At 45.0% G+C, this 17,371-nt stretch overlaps 1 protein-coding gene across 1 annotated transcript in view; it reads right to left on the reverse strand.

The window, feature by feature from the left end:
• Positions 1-17,371, reverse strand: part of GLUD1 (glutamate dehydrogenase 1) — a 202,317-nt gene that overhangs the window by 13,065 nt on the left and 171,881 nt on the right. The window contains exon 11 of the mRNA XM_078643307.1: positions 14,570-14,661. Within this exon, the coding sequence (XP_078499433.1) occupies positions 14,570-14,661 (92 nt within the window). The remainder of the gene's footprint in view (positions 1-14,569; positions 14,662-17,371) is intronic.

Genomic DNA, 17,371 nt, shown 5'->3' on the forward strand with positions numbered 1-17,371 from the left:
CCCGAGAATAAAAACTTCGTCGAAATAGGACGAATTTGGTATCAAAAGACCGAGAATGACTAGTACATCATGTACATGTATTTTCGCCGTATTCGAGTGACGATTTCACCTCGAAATCGTCATTTACATTCTGAACCCCACTCCCATTTATATGTTGCCCTTTACATAGGCCTTAATCCAGTTGAATTTGATTCCACAAGGACACATACTCCTTAATCGACTTCTCCCTGACCTCAGTACAAGTTAGAACCATTGCCCCAGGCCGAACTCGTTAGGTCAGTTCCCTCCTAGTGGGAGAGGTGTGGCGCCGCGGCCAGGGCGACTGACGCTGGAATCTGGGGACCACGGTTCGATCCCCGGATCCGGCGGCAGGTTAGCACAGCACCATGTGACTCTGGGCAATAGCTCGCTTAATCTTCCCGACGGCCCCCAGCGCCTAGAGACCCTTACGGGTGATTGTGCGCTTTACAAATGTGGACTTTACTTTACTTTACTCCCAGTGGCCGAGCAAGATAGCATCTAGGCTCAACCAGCCATAAAACCATTTCAGCGCGCACACCTGCCATATCTCGCTCACATCTTTTCTCCACTCCTTTTCTTCACTTGCTTTATGATGGGGAGGTGACCGTTTTTATTGGGGGTCCAGCGATATCTGATGAAATGTTGGGCCTTGCCGGATGATTTGTTATGGGCAGCACGACGTGAAATATGTACATGTCATCATGACTCTGCTTTTCTTTTGTAACCAGTAACTATAAATGAAATACACGAATTCGAAGAATGTTTGCCCAAGGCCGAATATCATGTATAAAGAGAGAAGCCTGACTTCGTGAAAGTGTGCAGTCTCCTGAGAACATACCCGTATTGTACTTCTAGGACACCTGTTACCTTGGTTGCAGCCAATAAACTAATCTTTGACTTCACCTAGAAGACTCTGAGTTTCTGTAGGTCTGACTCAGGAAGAACCCGAGGTCTCTGGGTGTTGATTCCCTGACACCGCTGGGTTACCGGTTCTGTGCCGGTTCTTAAAAACCCAGTACCTCAGTTGGCGCCCAGCGTTTGGGGCGATTCCAGTGGTACCAGTCAGCCTGAAGATCGTGAGGAGCTTCGTGTGGAAATTCCGGAGGAGGGCCCACCACCTCATCGACCCCTGCATGTCGACGTGGTCCGAAGGTCTTTGCTGCGAGGTTCCCCGCTTCCCGACGGCTACAAGGACTGCTGCCCTGGCTATCGCCCTGAGTTGGACCCTTGAAGTTTTCGGTAGAGCGAAACACTGAGACGAGTCTTCTGGTGACGCCATCGATATTTTCAGTTAAGTATAAGTGGAGCGTCTCCCAGTCCTTAGTTGGACTTACTTTGTGGTATCTTTGGGATACAAAAGGTTTTGTATTGGTACTTGCAAGCACCATAACCGAAGGACTCGTGTATTCACGAGAAATATCGTAATCGATAATCCTTTGAAGTTTTGGAACTAGACTAGAGAGCGAGGATGCCTAGTCTTAGACTTGGGAATTTGTTTTGTCTTGGTAATAATAGGGACTCCCGATTGGAGGACTCATGTCCGGTTCCTCCAGTTGGAACTCCGACTTACGAACTGTATGTAAAACATGGGGTAGGCCCCATCACCTACAACGAAGTATGGATTAAATACACTAGGAGAGATGGGGTTTTAAAATGGCCCCAATATGGTAGCTTTGATTCTGAAATCTTCGACAACCTTGAAGTTAAACTCTTTAAAAAGAAAGCCCGGCCGGCGATGTTTGACTCTTTCCGCTTATGGCGCAAAGAAGCCAAACAAAAAGAAATTTAATTAGCTAAGAAAAATAAGAGAAGGGGGACTTTCTGTAATGCAAGCTGCCGTGCAGTTTAAAGATAATGAGGAGGAGCAGATAAATGAGCAGTTGCACAGGCAACGTAAAATGGCAATAGATAAGTGTTATCCAGTTTTGCCGTCTCTTCAGCAAGAGGCAGCAAAAGAGCGTGAAAAAGACCCATTAATGTCGCAATTATTAACTTCACCACCCCCCTATGCGCAGAATGCCACAGCACCCCCGCAACCTTTAGTTGCACAAGCTGCGCCTCCTGCTCTTCCACAGCACCCACCAGCTGTTCTTCAGCTGGCTCCTACTTCTTCGGTGCAGCCTCCTCCAGGCCCACCGACCACTTCTGTTTCACCTGTGTTTTCTACGATTTTGCCTACTGTACTTTTTACATCTCCTAATGCTCCCTCTACGATTCTGCCTAGTACCACATCTATTTTCCCTGATACCTCTTCTGCCATCTCTACCCCCGCCTTATCTCACCCCGTTTTTCCATCTGTTTGTCCTTCAGTTTCACCTTCCGTTCGGCAGAAAATGGCCAGCACTGTTACTAATCTTCTTTTACCTCTTTTCGGGTCGCCTGCTACGACCCCTAACATCAGTAGAAGACAGTTGCGAAGTCAACTGCCTGATTATCAAGAGAGAGATTCCCTGAATAGTTTAGCTCGGAAATGGGTCATGGACACTGCAAAATATGATGTACAGTCTGTCATGGAAGTCTTCCATCAATGGGAAGCAGCGACACAGAGATATGTATTCGAACAGATGTGTGTCTTTCTTGGCGAGGATTTGGAAGACCATGATCAAGAATGCATCCCACAAGAAATGTGTTGTGTACGATTTAAGTTTGGAGAGGGTATGATTGTAGGTCCAGATGTGGAAAAGGCAGTTGAAATGTTATTATCATATCGAAGTAAGGGAAACCGTTCTGGGTCACCATCGGAATCTAGTGCATCTAGTAGGAAAAAGGCACGACAATACCCTATGAGAGAAGTTCCCCCACAGTGGAGAGAGGGTGACGCGACTGCTGTCCCACCTGTCCTGCCACACTTTCAGCGTGTATGGGTACATGTCCCATGGAAGCGAGCTGAAGTTTTAGCACTCAAACAAACATTACCAGATCCGCGTAAAAATCCTGCAGGGTACTATAAAGAATTGTCACAAACTGCTGGGTCATGTATAATGACTTTAGCCGATCGACATGTTATTTGGGAATGTTGTTCCACAGCCTTTATGGGGTAAAATTCGTCATGTAGATCATGACCAGGAATTAGGTGACACGTGGGCTAATATTACTGCTGCAGATGACCGACAAGTTGGTGGTGCCAAGCCTGAGCCTCTGATAGCAGAACTCCCTGGTAGAATAGTAGATTACATGAAAACGATAATGCCTGCAATACGCGTAAATTGGGATAAGTTGTCTGCATGCAAGCAAAAGAAAGAAGAAACTGTTTCAGATTTCTTCACCAGATTCGAAGAAACATTCATTGACCATAGCGGTCAAGATATGACCACGGAAGGTGGTCAGAGATTGTTTGTCGATAAATTTGTGCACAATCTGCTTCCAGAATTGTGTAGGAAATTAAAAGATTCAGAAAGTTCTTGGGCAGTCTCATCTTCAGCGCAGATATTAGCTACTGCACAATACTACGAGAATAGAGACAACGATGAGAAAGATAAAGTAGAAAAGAAAACTAGAGAACTCAAAACGAAGGTTTTGCTACAGCAAGCCTATTCGCCACGTGGTGGTGGTAATCAAAATAATAATGGTCAGAATCACTACCAAAATACTTTTCAGCAGCCTCAACAGTATCAGAGAAACTCGCAAAGATTCGAGTATGCTCAACCCCGTGTAGGCCCCAACCAGTGTTTATATTGCAAACAAGAGGGTCACTACAAATATAATTGTCCTGCCCTGCCACAAGGTACGAATGGAGTTCCTGGCGTTAGAGGTCGTGGCAGTCAGCAAGCACCTAGAGGTAGAGGACATGGAAACGCCCCTCAGGACGCGCGCCCCCTTCCGCCACAAAACTCTATGAACAGGTTTGATCAGCAGAATAACGTATCTGACAGGACCGCTCAATACTATGTTGATGAGTATTACACAGAAAATGAGCAGTGGGAGAATAATGATTGCTAGGACAGCCATAGACAAAGAGAGGGAGTTGTTTCAGTTCCAGTAGATCAGAGTGGACCTTACGTTGAGGTGATTACATCAGGTGTGTCAGAACCTTTTCTGTTAGAACTCTTTGTAGCACCAGTATCCATTATGCACTCCAAACTCCCTGGCGCACCTTTGTCTGGCGAAATGAACGTTTCTGTAGGTTTTTCTGGCGCCCCAGTTAGAAATCCGATTTCTGACCCTTTATCTCTTTCTGTTGGTCCTTGTGAATTCGAAGCACCCCTTATTCTGACGACAGGTTGTGGTGAGAATCTGCTAGGATTGGATTTGTTAAAGAGATTGTATGCGACTTTGTATTGTTCTCCTTCAGGAGTACAACTTACTTTAGGTAAGAAAGTGGTTTCTCCCATGTATTTGTCGAGAGATGCACTTCCAGCAGAATTGGCACTTCTCCCAGATATTCTTTGGGCTACTGCTCCTAATGATGTAGGTCTTTTAGAAATTCCACCATATGTTGTAACATTGAAGTTGAATGTCAAAATGCCACGAATTCCCCAATACAGAATATCTAATGAGGGTGAAAAAGCTTTGCTAACGATGGTTTACGAGTTGATTGAAAAGTATGTGATTGAAGAAACACGAGGCAATGTTTGCAATAGTCCTGTTCTGCCTGTTTTAAAACTAACTGACCCTTCTCAGCCACCTGTATATAGATTCGTGATTGATCTTAGAGAAGTAAATAAGATAGTTGTGCCACAATTCCCAGTTGTCCCCGACATTAGCACATTATTAACTATGATTCCAGCTTCTGCTTCATGGTTTTCAGTGATTGCCCTAAAGAATGCTTTCTTCAGCGTCCCAATTGCTGAGGAGAGCAGGGATATTTTTTCCTTTAGTTTAGGAGGTCGAAGCTTCCGCTTTAAACGCGCTCCTCAAGGCTACTGTGAAAGCCCCTCAATATACAGTCAAGCTCTGAAAACACAACTTGACACGATTGTTTTACCAAATGGTGCTACTCTTGTACAGTATGTGGACGATTTGCTCGTTGCTGCAGACACTGAGAAAATTTGTAGAAAGGCCACATTGACATTATTGCGTCATCTGTGTGATCTGCATCACAAGGTGTCACTTTCCAAGCTCCAATATTGCCGACAAGTGACCTACTTAGGTCACCTCTTATCGAAGGAGGGAAGGAAACTGATGCCAGAAAGAATTCAGGCAATAGCAAAATTGAGTGTGCCAAGAACACAGAGAAGTACGTGCTTTCTTGGGCATTACATCGTACTGTAGACAGTGGATTCCAAATTTTTCGTTATTGGCCAAACCCTTGGTGGCATTAACGTGTAAAAATACACCCAATCCCATTCCTTGGTCTGAAGATTGTCAGAAAAGTTCTCGAATTACGCACAGCATTATGTTCGGCTCCTGTGTTAGGTACCCCCAACTACAGTAAGCCTTTCACATTGTATGTCCACGAGAAGGAAGGCTGTGCATTGTCTGTGCTGACTCAGTTATTCGGAGATAGACAGCGGCCATGCGCCTATTTTTCGTCAACTTTGGATCCGGTAGCACGAGCATTGCCAAGTTGTTTAAGGGCCGCAGCAGCAGCTGTTTCCATTCGACAGTCTGCTGGTCTAGTAATGAATAATACACTAATCGTGATGGTCCCGCATGCAGTAGACACATTGTTAAATAGGACCAAGACACAGCAATTAACTAGTGCTCGACTGTCCAGTTACGAATTGACGCTGCTAGCGAGCCATGTGCACATAAAAAGGTGCAGTACATTGAACCTAGCCACATTGTTACCAATTGCAGAGGAGTCAGATGCTTCAGAACAGCACGATTGTTTTCTCACAACAGAGGAAGAGACAAAAGGGAGAGTGGATTTGTTCGACACTCCTCTTGCCGAATGTGATGGTACATTATGGGTAGATGGTTCATGCTTTAAGCTCCCAAATGGTAACGTGACTGCAGCATATGCTGTCACAACTTTGCACACAGTCATTGAAACTGCACGAATACCACATGGTTCAGCTCAAGCCGCAGAACTAGTAGCACTGACGAGAGCATGTGTGTTGTCTAAAGGAATGAAAGTGACTGTCTATACCGACAGCCAGTATGCATTTGGAGTGGCTCACAGTTTGACGATTGTGGAGAGAACGTGGGTTCCTGACTTCGCATGGAGCTAAGATTCAGCATGGTCAGTTGGTGAATGAGCTTCTTGAATCACTGACCTTGCCCCTGCAAATGGCGATTGTGAAATGTAGTGCTCACAAGAAAGTGACTGATGATGTTGGTCGTGGAAATGCATTTGCTGATGAAACCGCTAAGGAAACTGCAAAGAATGTGATGAGCCGAATGTATGTTGCGAGCCCAGAAAGATGGACTGGTGATGTTGGAATATGTGAGGACACGATAGAGAGCGTGAAGTCCATCCAAGCTGAGGCCACGGAGAAAGAGTTGAGCACGTGGAGAGAGAGTACAGGAAGAATGGATGCAAATGGTTGTTGGATTGAATTGACAGAGCATCAGAGATGGTTGTTACCCGATGCATATGTGCTTGCAGTGGTTACAATGGCTCATGGAATGGCCCATATCAGCGTGAAAGGGATTTGCGAGTTGTTGGCCCCAGTGTGGAAGAATTCGGGGATTCCCAAGTGTGCAGAGAATGTTGTCAAGAATTGCATGGTATGTCTGAAGCACAATCCTGGTAGGGGAACCCCAACTCCAGCTGGTCATTTTGCACCTCCTACGTATCCGTTCGAGGTTTTGCAGCTAGATTTCATACACATGGAGAGGTGCAACAACTTAAAATACGTGCTCGTGGTTGTTTGTGCCTTCTCAAGATGGGTAGAAGCCTATCCCCTAAAAGACAATACTGCCTTGTCCACAGCAAAAGCCCTTGTGAAAGTTCTTCCCCAGGTTCGGAATGCCTAGAATGGTCTGGTCTGACAACGGAAGTGAATTTGTGGGTCGTGTGATGAAGAGTGTGTGAAGGGCTAGGCATTAGGCAGAAGTTCATCAGCTGGATTAGTGGAATGTTACAATGGCACGCTTAAACTTAAATTGGCCAAAATCCAAGCGAGCACAGGTCTTATATGGCCTGACGCTCTACCCTTAGCACTCCTATCCACCAGAATGACTGTGCATTCGCGAGTGAAACTCAGCCCTTATGAAATAGTCTTTGGTCGGCCAGCCAACATATGGGGAGTGCCTAGGCCCACGAAATTCAGCGAGCTGCAACACCCTATTTTGCTTGATTACTTGTATGAATTGACGGCTAAATTGCGTGTTTTATATCAACAGGTCCACAACACCTTGCCTCCGGTCTCTGAGACTCCGGGTCATTCCATTGACCCCGGTTCATGGGTTCTCGTCCGCAACTTTCAAAGAACAAGAAACGACCAGCCCAGATGGACCGGGCCTCACCTCGTCCTCCTGTCTACAAGGTCGGCTGTTAGGGTGGAGGGGAAGGCCAATTGGGTCCACGGGATCCATTGTAAGAAGATACCCTTCCCTCTGCCACATGACCAATGGGTCCAGAAAGGAGGCACTGACTCAGAGCGCACAACTGATGAACGTGTAAAAGAAACTAACCCTGACTGTGAAAGCGAGAACATTTTTTGAGAAACTGTGTCACCACCAGAACAATTGAACCCTGTGGAACCTGAACTACTATTTCTGGACCAGACAGTACCCGGGAAGAGACGCTACAATTTACGACCAAGAAAACCAGACTAATTAAAAGTGATTCCTTTTTGTGATCCGAGAGAAAACCCTATGGACTAATAAAATGTGTCTTTTCCCCAAATCCTATTTTTTAAAGTGCAGATCTCCCATCTAGGTAACTTGCTTATTTTTCGAACCGCCATCCGGGTTCCGCTGCTAGGGTCGCGGTTGATTAAAGACTTTTGGGTGCAGCTGATGACGTTAGGTCGGTAGTTCTGGTTGGTCCAAGGGAGTTGCCCTAGACTGACGGAAGCATCCTTTAGCAGAGGCAACCTACCACCGCGGGCAGCACCTTAGAGAGGATGGAGTTTCCTGATGTGGAGAGGCCTGCCAAACAAATGAACTTTAAGCAGAGACTTAACACGATGACGAAGAAAAGTTTTATAATAATGTGTATTTTTATGCTATCCAGCGTAATGGTCTTTTTGATAAGCTATGTTTTATTCTCTTTTCATGTGACATTTGCGCCCACTACATCACCCATACCTCCTCCTACTGTTTCCTCTCATTCTTTCCACCCTCTGCCTGACCACGAATCAAATAGGAGATTAGAGTTCATTAATAACTCCTTCGTTCAGTTATTACACCAACACCAACTTGTAATGAACACAACTAACTGTTGGGTGTGTGGTCTCATGCCCCACACCACGGATAAAGGTATCCCCTATTTGGTCCTGCCATTTAGTCACAATGGTTCAGTCTGGGCATATAGGACAATGTTCATATATGCACGAGAAATCCAACCCCTACGTTCTGTAAAAGACAACCTCAAGACTAGCGCCCTAGTCAAAGGTATAGTTGACATGATCAAGGAAGTAACCTCTTACGAAGATACCCCGGATGATGAGATACTTGCATATGTAGGTTGGAACGTGACCGGATATGGCACTACATTAAGCGAGAAACAGCAAGCCAAAAGATCGTCCCCTATCTGGATCGTACCTCATCAAGGTCACCTGTGTCTGCAAGGTATTGGCAAGAATCCCAGAGCTCAGCTAGGGAAGAGTGTCTGTACAGAAACGTATGTTTTTGGATCTCAGACTTCCCCTGCGTTTTTAGCCGCTAAGGGTACTTATTTCATCTGCCATGATAGAGCCTATACATGGTTGCCCCCTGACTTCTCGGGCTCATGTTTTGTTTCATTCCTGTTACCTCCCACCTACACAGCAGCGGCGGATTACCATCGGACAAGGGTAGTTAGAGGTGTTTTGAGTAAAGAAGACACTGCAGGTCAAGAATTTGGTGACTTTGCAATGGGTTTTCTGCCGTTCTGGGGAGCCATGGCTAACAGCAGGAACATAAGGCAATTGACAAGGGTAGTTGAATCCACCGTGACTGAAACTGCTGGTGCCCTTAGTAACCTGACTGCTGAGCTCCAGTCGGATCGACTTATGACCCTTCAGAACCGGGTCGCTTTGGATGTAATACTTGCGGACCGAGGTGGAGTATGCAAATTGATCCAGTCTAGTTGTTGCATTTTCATCCCAGATAATGCTCCAACAGTGTACAGGGCCATCTCCAAACTGCATAAGATTTCCGAATCTATACATGTGGATAAAGGAGATTGGTCGTTAATGGGATGGCTCTGGGAACTGATATCTGCCTGGGGATGGAAAATTCTGATGGTCATTGGGATGGTCTTAGCCATTCTTTTCCTGTTCTGTCTATGCATACAGTGTGCTCCTGCAATATGTGGCCTCTGTGCTACATCATGTGTGAGGAAGCCTGTGTCAAGAGATGAACTCAGTACTAGGATGATGTTACAGCAACATCTCAATGACTTTAGGAATATAGATCTGGACTCAGACTAACATGAGGATAGATTAATTGCCTATGTAAGGGCAAAAGGAGGGTTTGTGGTTCTGAAAATCTGGATTCATATAATAGTACTGGACTCGAGAATAAAAACTTAGTCGAAATAGGACGAATTTGGTATCAAAAGACCGAGAATGACGAGTACATCATGTACATGTATTTTCGGCGTATTCGAGTGACGATTTCACCTCGAAATAGTCTTTTACATTCTGAACCCCACTCCCATTTATATGTTGCCCTTTACATAGGCCTTAATCCAGTTGAATTTGATTCCACAAGGACACATACTCCTTAATCGACTTCTCCCTGACCTCAGTACAAGTTAGAACCATTGCCCCAGGCCGAACTCGTTAGGTCAGTTCCCTCCCAGTGGCCGAGCAAGATAGCATCTAGGCTCAACCAGCCATAAAACCATTTCAGCGCGCACACCTGCCATATTTCGCTCACATCTTTTCTCCACTCCTTTTCTTCACTTGCTTTATGATGGGGAGGTGACCGTTTTTATTGGGGGGGTCCAGCGATATCTGATGAAATGTTGGGCCTTGCCGGATGATTTGTTATGGGCAGCACGACGTGAAATATGTACATGTCATCATGACTCTGCTTTTCTTTTGTAACCAGTAACTATAAATGAAATACCACGAATTCGAAGAATGTTTGCCCAAGGCCGAATATCGTGTATAAAGAGAGAAGCCTGACTTCGTGAAAGTGTGCAGTCTCCTGAGAACATACCCGTATTGTACTTCAATGACACCTGTTACCTTGGTTGCAGCCAATAAACTAATCTTTGACTTCACCTAGAAGACTGAGTTTCTGTAGGTCTGACTCAGGAAGAACCCGAGGTCTCTGGGTGTTGATTCCCAGACACCGCTGGGTTACCGGTTCTGTGCCGGTTCTTAAAAACCCAGTACCTCAGAACCAGATTCCCAGACATCCAACAGCCCGATCCACAGCCACAGCAAAGCGGAGACCCGTGGAGGCGACGTGAGACGTGGGACCGGCCATCTTGAAAATACTGCGAACTGCTGACCGTGCAGCTCCCGAGGCACCCTCGAAGCTGTGCATTGGGGTTTGAGAAGCCCCAGCCCCGAGCAGCTAGTGCACCGAAGATCACCCCTCCACACTCAGAGTGCTGCGTGGGACCCTTTTGCATTTTCCTGCTTGACGCGTCTGTTCGGTCACTTGCCCGTTGGCTAGTGGTTTCTACGACGACGATTCTTTGAAACTACTCTGCTGGTCTGGTTGCTCCAGACTGGCACTCGCTCCCCTGAAAAGGAGCAGCACCTCTGACCTTGCTGGTCCGAGTAAGAAGCAATCTTAAATTCCTGCGTGGGTTGCATTTGCCAAGGCCTGTTGACTCCGATCCGGAAGCAGACACCGCCGACAGTGAGAGCCTTCGTGGGACAGTTCGTGATCCACTCCTGGTCATCCTCGATTCCCCAGAGTCCACGTTGCAGCGGAGACAAGCTTCTCGATAACCACATGATTGCGCCAGACATCGCCTGGTTCCATCCTGGTCACTGGTTAGTGACCCAGACTCTGTCCCCTCTGCTTTCAGGTACTCTACATCTTCGATCCACCCTAGGATTCAACCGGACGCTTCTCTCCTGGCCGCCTGCAGCATCTTCATCTCCAGGCTCCATAGAACTCCACGACGAAACCCGACACACTTTGGCACCTATGCACCCGCTTCCTGTGGGTGAGATAACGATACAACACTGGTGCTCCTGTAGTGGTTTACACCTCTAGTGTCCTAGTTTTAAGTGGCTAAGTTCTAGTCCAGTCGGAAGACTTCCAAAGCAGTAACTTTATAACTTTAACGCACCATTGACTTTGCATTGGTGCATGCGTGTGCTTTTAGCGCTGCACCCGAATCCCGCGGGCTACTCCCTTCCTAACTACAGTTAGTCCAGTGTAGTCCCAGCGATTCCCAAGGCCCTAGGCCTTACCATTGTTCGTAAAGTGATTCTTATACCACTTATTTAGTATATGGTTTTAGTGGCCACCGGGCCTATCCATAACTGTGCAGCTTTTGTATGTTTAACTGTGCTTTTGTTTAAACGCTTGTGCCTCTGCACTCATAAAGAGTACAGAGGATTATTCTAGTAATAAATACATGTATTTTTATAATATATAACTTGTGTGGTGTCCTTTCATTTGATATTACAGGATTGCATATGGTAAAACAGCTGGCTTCACATGCCCTCTTGAGTTAAGCCTAAGACTGCTTAGGCCTATGCTACCCCTAGGATAGCTTGTCTATAAGGTTGACTTACAACCACCACCATAAGGGTTGTTTGGACTGATACAAGGTGCTCACTAGAATAGTGAACATCACACATCAGGCCAACTTCTCACAATCAGCAATGTGAGTTACCCATTTGTCAGAGTTAAGGTCATGTGACATCACATCCTAGGAAGTTTCAGGGGTAACAGGTCATATGGTGTCAGTTTGCGTGATGCAATTAAGGACAAAAGGGTGTGCCCTGTCAATTTCGCTACCCCATGCATTCTGATGAATCAATATGCATGTTCAAAAGTTCAAATTTTACTGGTAGGAGACTAATGTAACTGGTTTCGATCACTTAAGAATTCATTGAACAAACTCAGAAATTGAGTCAAGAGACATTCAAATGATCTTATATGTGGCCTGACATTCATGTATTCAAGCTTCTTCATAACACATTTGGAGATTATTGTACAGAGGCAACATAACAACGATCTCCTAGTCATCCATGCAGCAACATGTGGGGTTTGACCACATCATACTTAGTTGGTCAGGTAGAAAACGGTATTATGCAAGCGGTGTACCTTCAAGTACTCCATTAAGAATACACATAAGAAGAAAATACATGTATTAGCCGATGATTTAGCCCTGGCTCTGGTTTTGTTTTGGATGCAGTCTTCTACACCAGAAACACCTTTATATGCAACCAAATTATGGACTTAACACCTCATGTACTAATATGTCACTTCGCAGATGTGATTTTTGCAGAGTATGCAATGCTGCCCACCATTTTATGGGGGGAACTTTTTCTTGTTTTCATAGATAACAGTACAGAACTCCTTCATGAGCTAGAATTACATGGTACATCCGCAGTATACAGTCAAACACGGTTAGCATTTTCAGTCCAGCAATTTGCACTGCATCACATCCGTTGTCAAAACCCCACTTATTAACCATACGGCGTTTCATACTATTCCACTTTAGAAACCTCATCATCCCGGTCTCGTGGTGGATCACATATGTCTCTCCTAAATTTGTTCAAAGGCCCCAAACTATACTCCATTTCCGGGGACACCCTCGATTGATGAACACCATTCTTTCGGCTATCATGGCCGCATCCACTGCCCACCATTTTTTTTAACTACAGTGCATGTACTAATCTGTTGAACGGCAAAAAGGTAATTCAGTAAGGTTTGCAGATTCCCTGTTGCATTAAGGTTAACGAAGAACGGATGCAGTGTGCGATTGCCACCTAGTAGCTGAAAATGAAACAATTGAGAGGTGCAGCAGCTCGCCATCTCTGTATTTGTAGAATGCCAACATAGTAGTCTCCATTGTTTAAAGCAAACAGCTGCTTTGTACAAATAAAGTAGCAACTTATGAATGAACATCGTGGGATCATGACGCTATCCCCTGAACTAGCTACTCAAGTGATTATGGAGGGAGAGAGGTGTACGTAGTCGACCTTGCCACCTGTAAGGTATAGAACAATCAAGAGAAATCCACTAGAGAGTAGAAACTGCTATCATCCCAGAAGTACCGCTATTCCCCAAGAGAAAATTATTAATTTTCCTTAAAATAACCCTCACCCACAAAAAGGCCCCTTGGTGGCATGCTTCATCATGGTGTTCTTCCGGCTGCGGGACGGGGCGTGCTGCGACCGACGGAGACGTGGGAGAACTTTTTGGACGGTGTGGGATAAATTACTAAAAGAGGGGGGGGAATAGCGGGACATCTGGGATGATATCAGTTTTTACTCTAGTGGATTTCTCTTGATTGTTCTACTCTCAAGTGATGCCTCCAACTGTGACTGGCAGAATAGAAGCTGGGTGACCCTTTTTACTCCACAATCCCCTCCTCTACATCACGGCTTGACAATTCTAGTTACAACACACCAGATGCAGGACACTGTCATTTGAGCAGAGATGGTGAAAGTGGAATGGGGTTTCACATTCCCTCCACCAATCGCAATGAGTTGCAAAGTGCAAATTGTCAGAAAGACCTTCAACTCGTGTAACTTCGGTACACTGCCGAGCTACATTGTTTGCAGTTGCAAAGTTGTACTTTTGTGAAAAGGCTTACTAAATAATGGCTTCGAACAAGGACAACCTTTTCCAATCATTTGCCTGCATTGAGCGGACACCTGTAGCCACTGATCGAGCAAGCAGTGGGAGACAGCCTAGAGGTAGCAAATAAACTCCTATCTAGCCTTTAGGACTGACAATGGTCTCATAAAGTGAGTTACTGGCTTATATTGCACCCAAAAAGAAAAATGTCAGAACGAGATTAGGCTTTCTTACTTTACCTGGAGCGAGAGAGCGGGGCACTGGTGACATTCTACTTTAAAATACATTTGAGGCATCATTTATTGTTTCGCAGGTGATCCTGCCAGTGTTTCCTCTCCGGGCTAGTACTACCTGCCATAGCAAGAGTTTCCTTGCCTAGGTTTTCAGTGCATTTGCGCGTGTAGAAAATACATTGAAGGTTCAGGTGAATAGCAAATAAGCACCATACTTCTCAGTACAGTTTATTTTTTTCAACTTGCAAAGCAAGGAGGAACCCCCCCAACAAAAAAAAAAACCCCCAAAAAAATACATGACATGCAAGGAGCGAAGGTTTGTTCTCCATTGCATCGTGGACCAACACAATATATACAAGTGGACGTAGACACGTGTCCACTTAATTTTTTCATTTACCATGCTGATGATCCTCTTTAGGGCGTGTTCCAGCACAACAGTAGTAAGCAAATACAGTCATGTGCGCTTGAAGCTGGCAGTCTATCCACAAAATAAATCTACCTTACTGCAAATACAGGTTTCATCCCCCATACCAAGTCTAATGGACAATACTCACAGATATACGTGCTTGAAACTCTGCCGTTGGCACGACCGGGATAGTTCCTCCATGTTTCCCGAATTTCCTCTCCAAGCTTTCCTGAACAGACACTGTGGGTAAGGATACAAAATAAGAAGTCAACAAGACAAATTTACAAGCCAGCATAATAAGGGGGATGGGGGGGGGGTGTCTGATGAGAAGGAGAGAACACCAGGACTTCAGGTCACAACTGCTGGGTACTAAAACATTGGTGAAGGAAGCCGTGTACATTTCAACAATTTCAATGACACTGAAACAAGATTTGTGGTCATTAAGCAAACTAACGTAAGTAAGCGAGGTAAAGTTACATTTCGCTGCTAAGCAGGTTTGGAAAAATCCATCTGCTAATCAAAATATACAGAGATGCTAATCTGCATTCAAAGACCAACCAATAGTTACATTGCATACCATCCCAAACATCACCAAATTTGCAGAACATGCCTTACAAGCCCTTACCCTATCTAGTACAACATATACTCGGCCTCTGTTGAAACTCAAAATCGTATCCTGCATAACCGGGTTCGCTGGACTTTGTTCATAAGGGAGGAAATTAGGAATTACTCCTAGGTGAAACTGTCCTACAAAACTACACAAAAGCGGACACCAGTCAGGAAATACGGGGTACAGGGTGGAGAGATCAGTTAAAGTATACAGCATGTGTGTCCCTACAGAGCACTGGCCCTCGGCTTTGAGATGTCATTTGGGTTGAAGGGTCCCTCAAACTCGGAAAAATAAATGGAAAAGTGCATGAGAACTTCAACAACCAAAGCGACATTTGCTGGGATATGATAACTGCATGGCGACGTTATGGTGCTACAGCCTTCTTGAGCGAGTCTCTATAAAAAGTAGAGCCACAGCATTTTTCGCCTCCTAAGAAAGTACAAAGATCAAGACAGCGAGCGAATTTAGCATTTCCATAGACCTTCTGGAATTCATGGAGGCACCCAGGACAAAGCTCAGTCTGCCTGGAAAGTGATGCTAAGTCACCACAGAGGTAAACATAAAAAGTAAATATGTGAATCTCTGATTAACCAGATTAATGCTTTTTTTTTTAAACCCCAGTAAGGTGTTCATAGTACGGAAAAAATAATAATAAAAAAAGAAAGAAACCGTTTCATTCAAGGGGATTGTTATTTCTAATCTGTACATGGTGAACTGGTGCCAAAGAATGAGTATCATGCCACCTAGTGGCAAACTGAAGCTGCTTTTTAGGTCTCGTCAAGCGCAGCGCACATGGGCTGCACTAGGAGAGCATCTTGTAATCACTCCAGACATTCAGAAAGCTTTCAGAAAGCTTGGGTGTCTGGTTGTCAAATCCTATTGGCCTTTGCGTGTGGCTTTCAAAAAATGAAAGCACGCAAAATGCCAAAGACGGCTGCATGTCTTTGCCTTTTCTCTTAACGTTAACTTCCCTGGACTAGGGGTCCCGGGAGTGAGCAGCGGCGCGCATTGTGCCAGCTGCATACATCCCTTATGATCTTGGCTCATGTTCTTAAGTAAACAAAGCATGGTTGCTTTTGTGGCCGCCCTGGTTTCAACTTTTTTTTCTGCCTTTCTCAGGGTTACAGCTACTGCCAGTTCAAAAGGGGCCATAAAAAAACCCAACATAAAAACACGTTTAATGTTAGGGACGAATAACTTTTGTTCTACACCACTCACGGGCTTTTTTTTTTTTTTTACTTGGCTCTTAAGAGTAAGTATAGCGGGACCCCGGCTCGGCTCCTCCCATATCCCATAAATTATAAGACTCGCATATCTCTACAACACCCAGTACCTACCACTGGTACTTCTGCGATACAACGCAGCACAGCAGAATTATGTAATACCAGTTACCTAGCCAATGAAAAGGGCTAATACATAATACCCCATTAATTTCGCCTGATCGCTCCAAAGGCAAGACAGCTACCTAACTTTCTCGATGTTCCGTCATCTTTGTCTGCAGCTAACAACAAAGTTATGAAAGACGAGGTCCAATCTAAATAAAGCCCTTGATTGTGACATAACTGCAGAAGTCTTGTTTTAGGATCACAGAGAATAGATAGCTTCTGGTTTTATTCCGGAATGAGAGAATGCCAGTCGCTGTTCTTCATTGGTTTGCAAGGGACTTTGTGTGAGAGGAGCCCGTATTGGTTTTTGAGATAGTTATTGAACATGCGAAATTCAAAACTGTCCTAAGGAGTCCTTGCTGCATGAGATTTTGGAGGCAATGGGCATTTTGATCAAATTGGTTACATACCTCGATGTACCTGTGTATATAGGTTTGAATAATAGACCAGAGTTTTCATGAGCATGTATAGCTGGTATGGGCCTCTAGTCTTTGGCCTTCTCATCCTGACCAAAATGTCTGTTTGCTGTAAGAGGTGCCATAAATCCATCCGGACACAATGTTTCTGACAGAACTTCAGTCTTGAGTTTTAGCCCCTCCCCTCGGTCTTCAGTACCCCTTCTTTTAACTCTGGTTCGCTTCTACATTTCTCAGCTCCATGTTATATTTACGATTAGGCGAGGTTCTTAGCCATTACAGAAATACCTCATCCAGCTACAAGGGCCTAACTTCATTTTACTTCCTGCTGTGATTACTCCAGTAAGCAATTACTTTGTTTAAGTAAATGTAAATCCTAGCACATCCAAATTTCCTTTGAGTATCCTTGAAATGGCCCCAGAACATAATGCTTTTCTTGTGTCATCGTGTTTGTTTTCCAGCCGGCACGGACTGTTAAAAGCCATTCCTTTTCCACTCACTCTCAAACCGTACAATGTCTGAGAAATGGGGGAGGGGCA

Source organism: Lissotriton helveticus, chromosome 5_1 (assembly GCF_964261635.1).
Source record: "Lissotriton helveticus chromosome 5_1, aLisHel1.1, whole genome shotgun sequence".
NCBI lineage: Eukaryota > Metazoa > Chordata > Amphibia > Caudata > Salamandridae > Lissotriton > Lissotriton helveticus.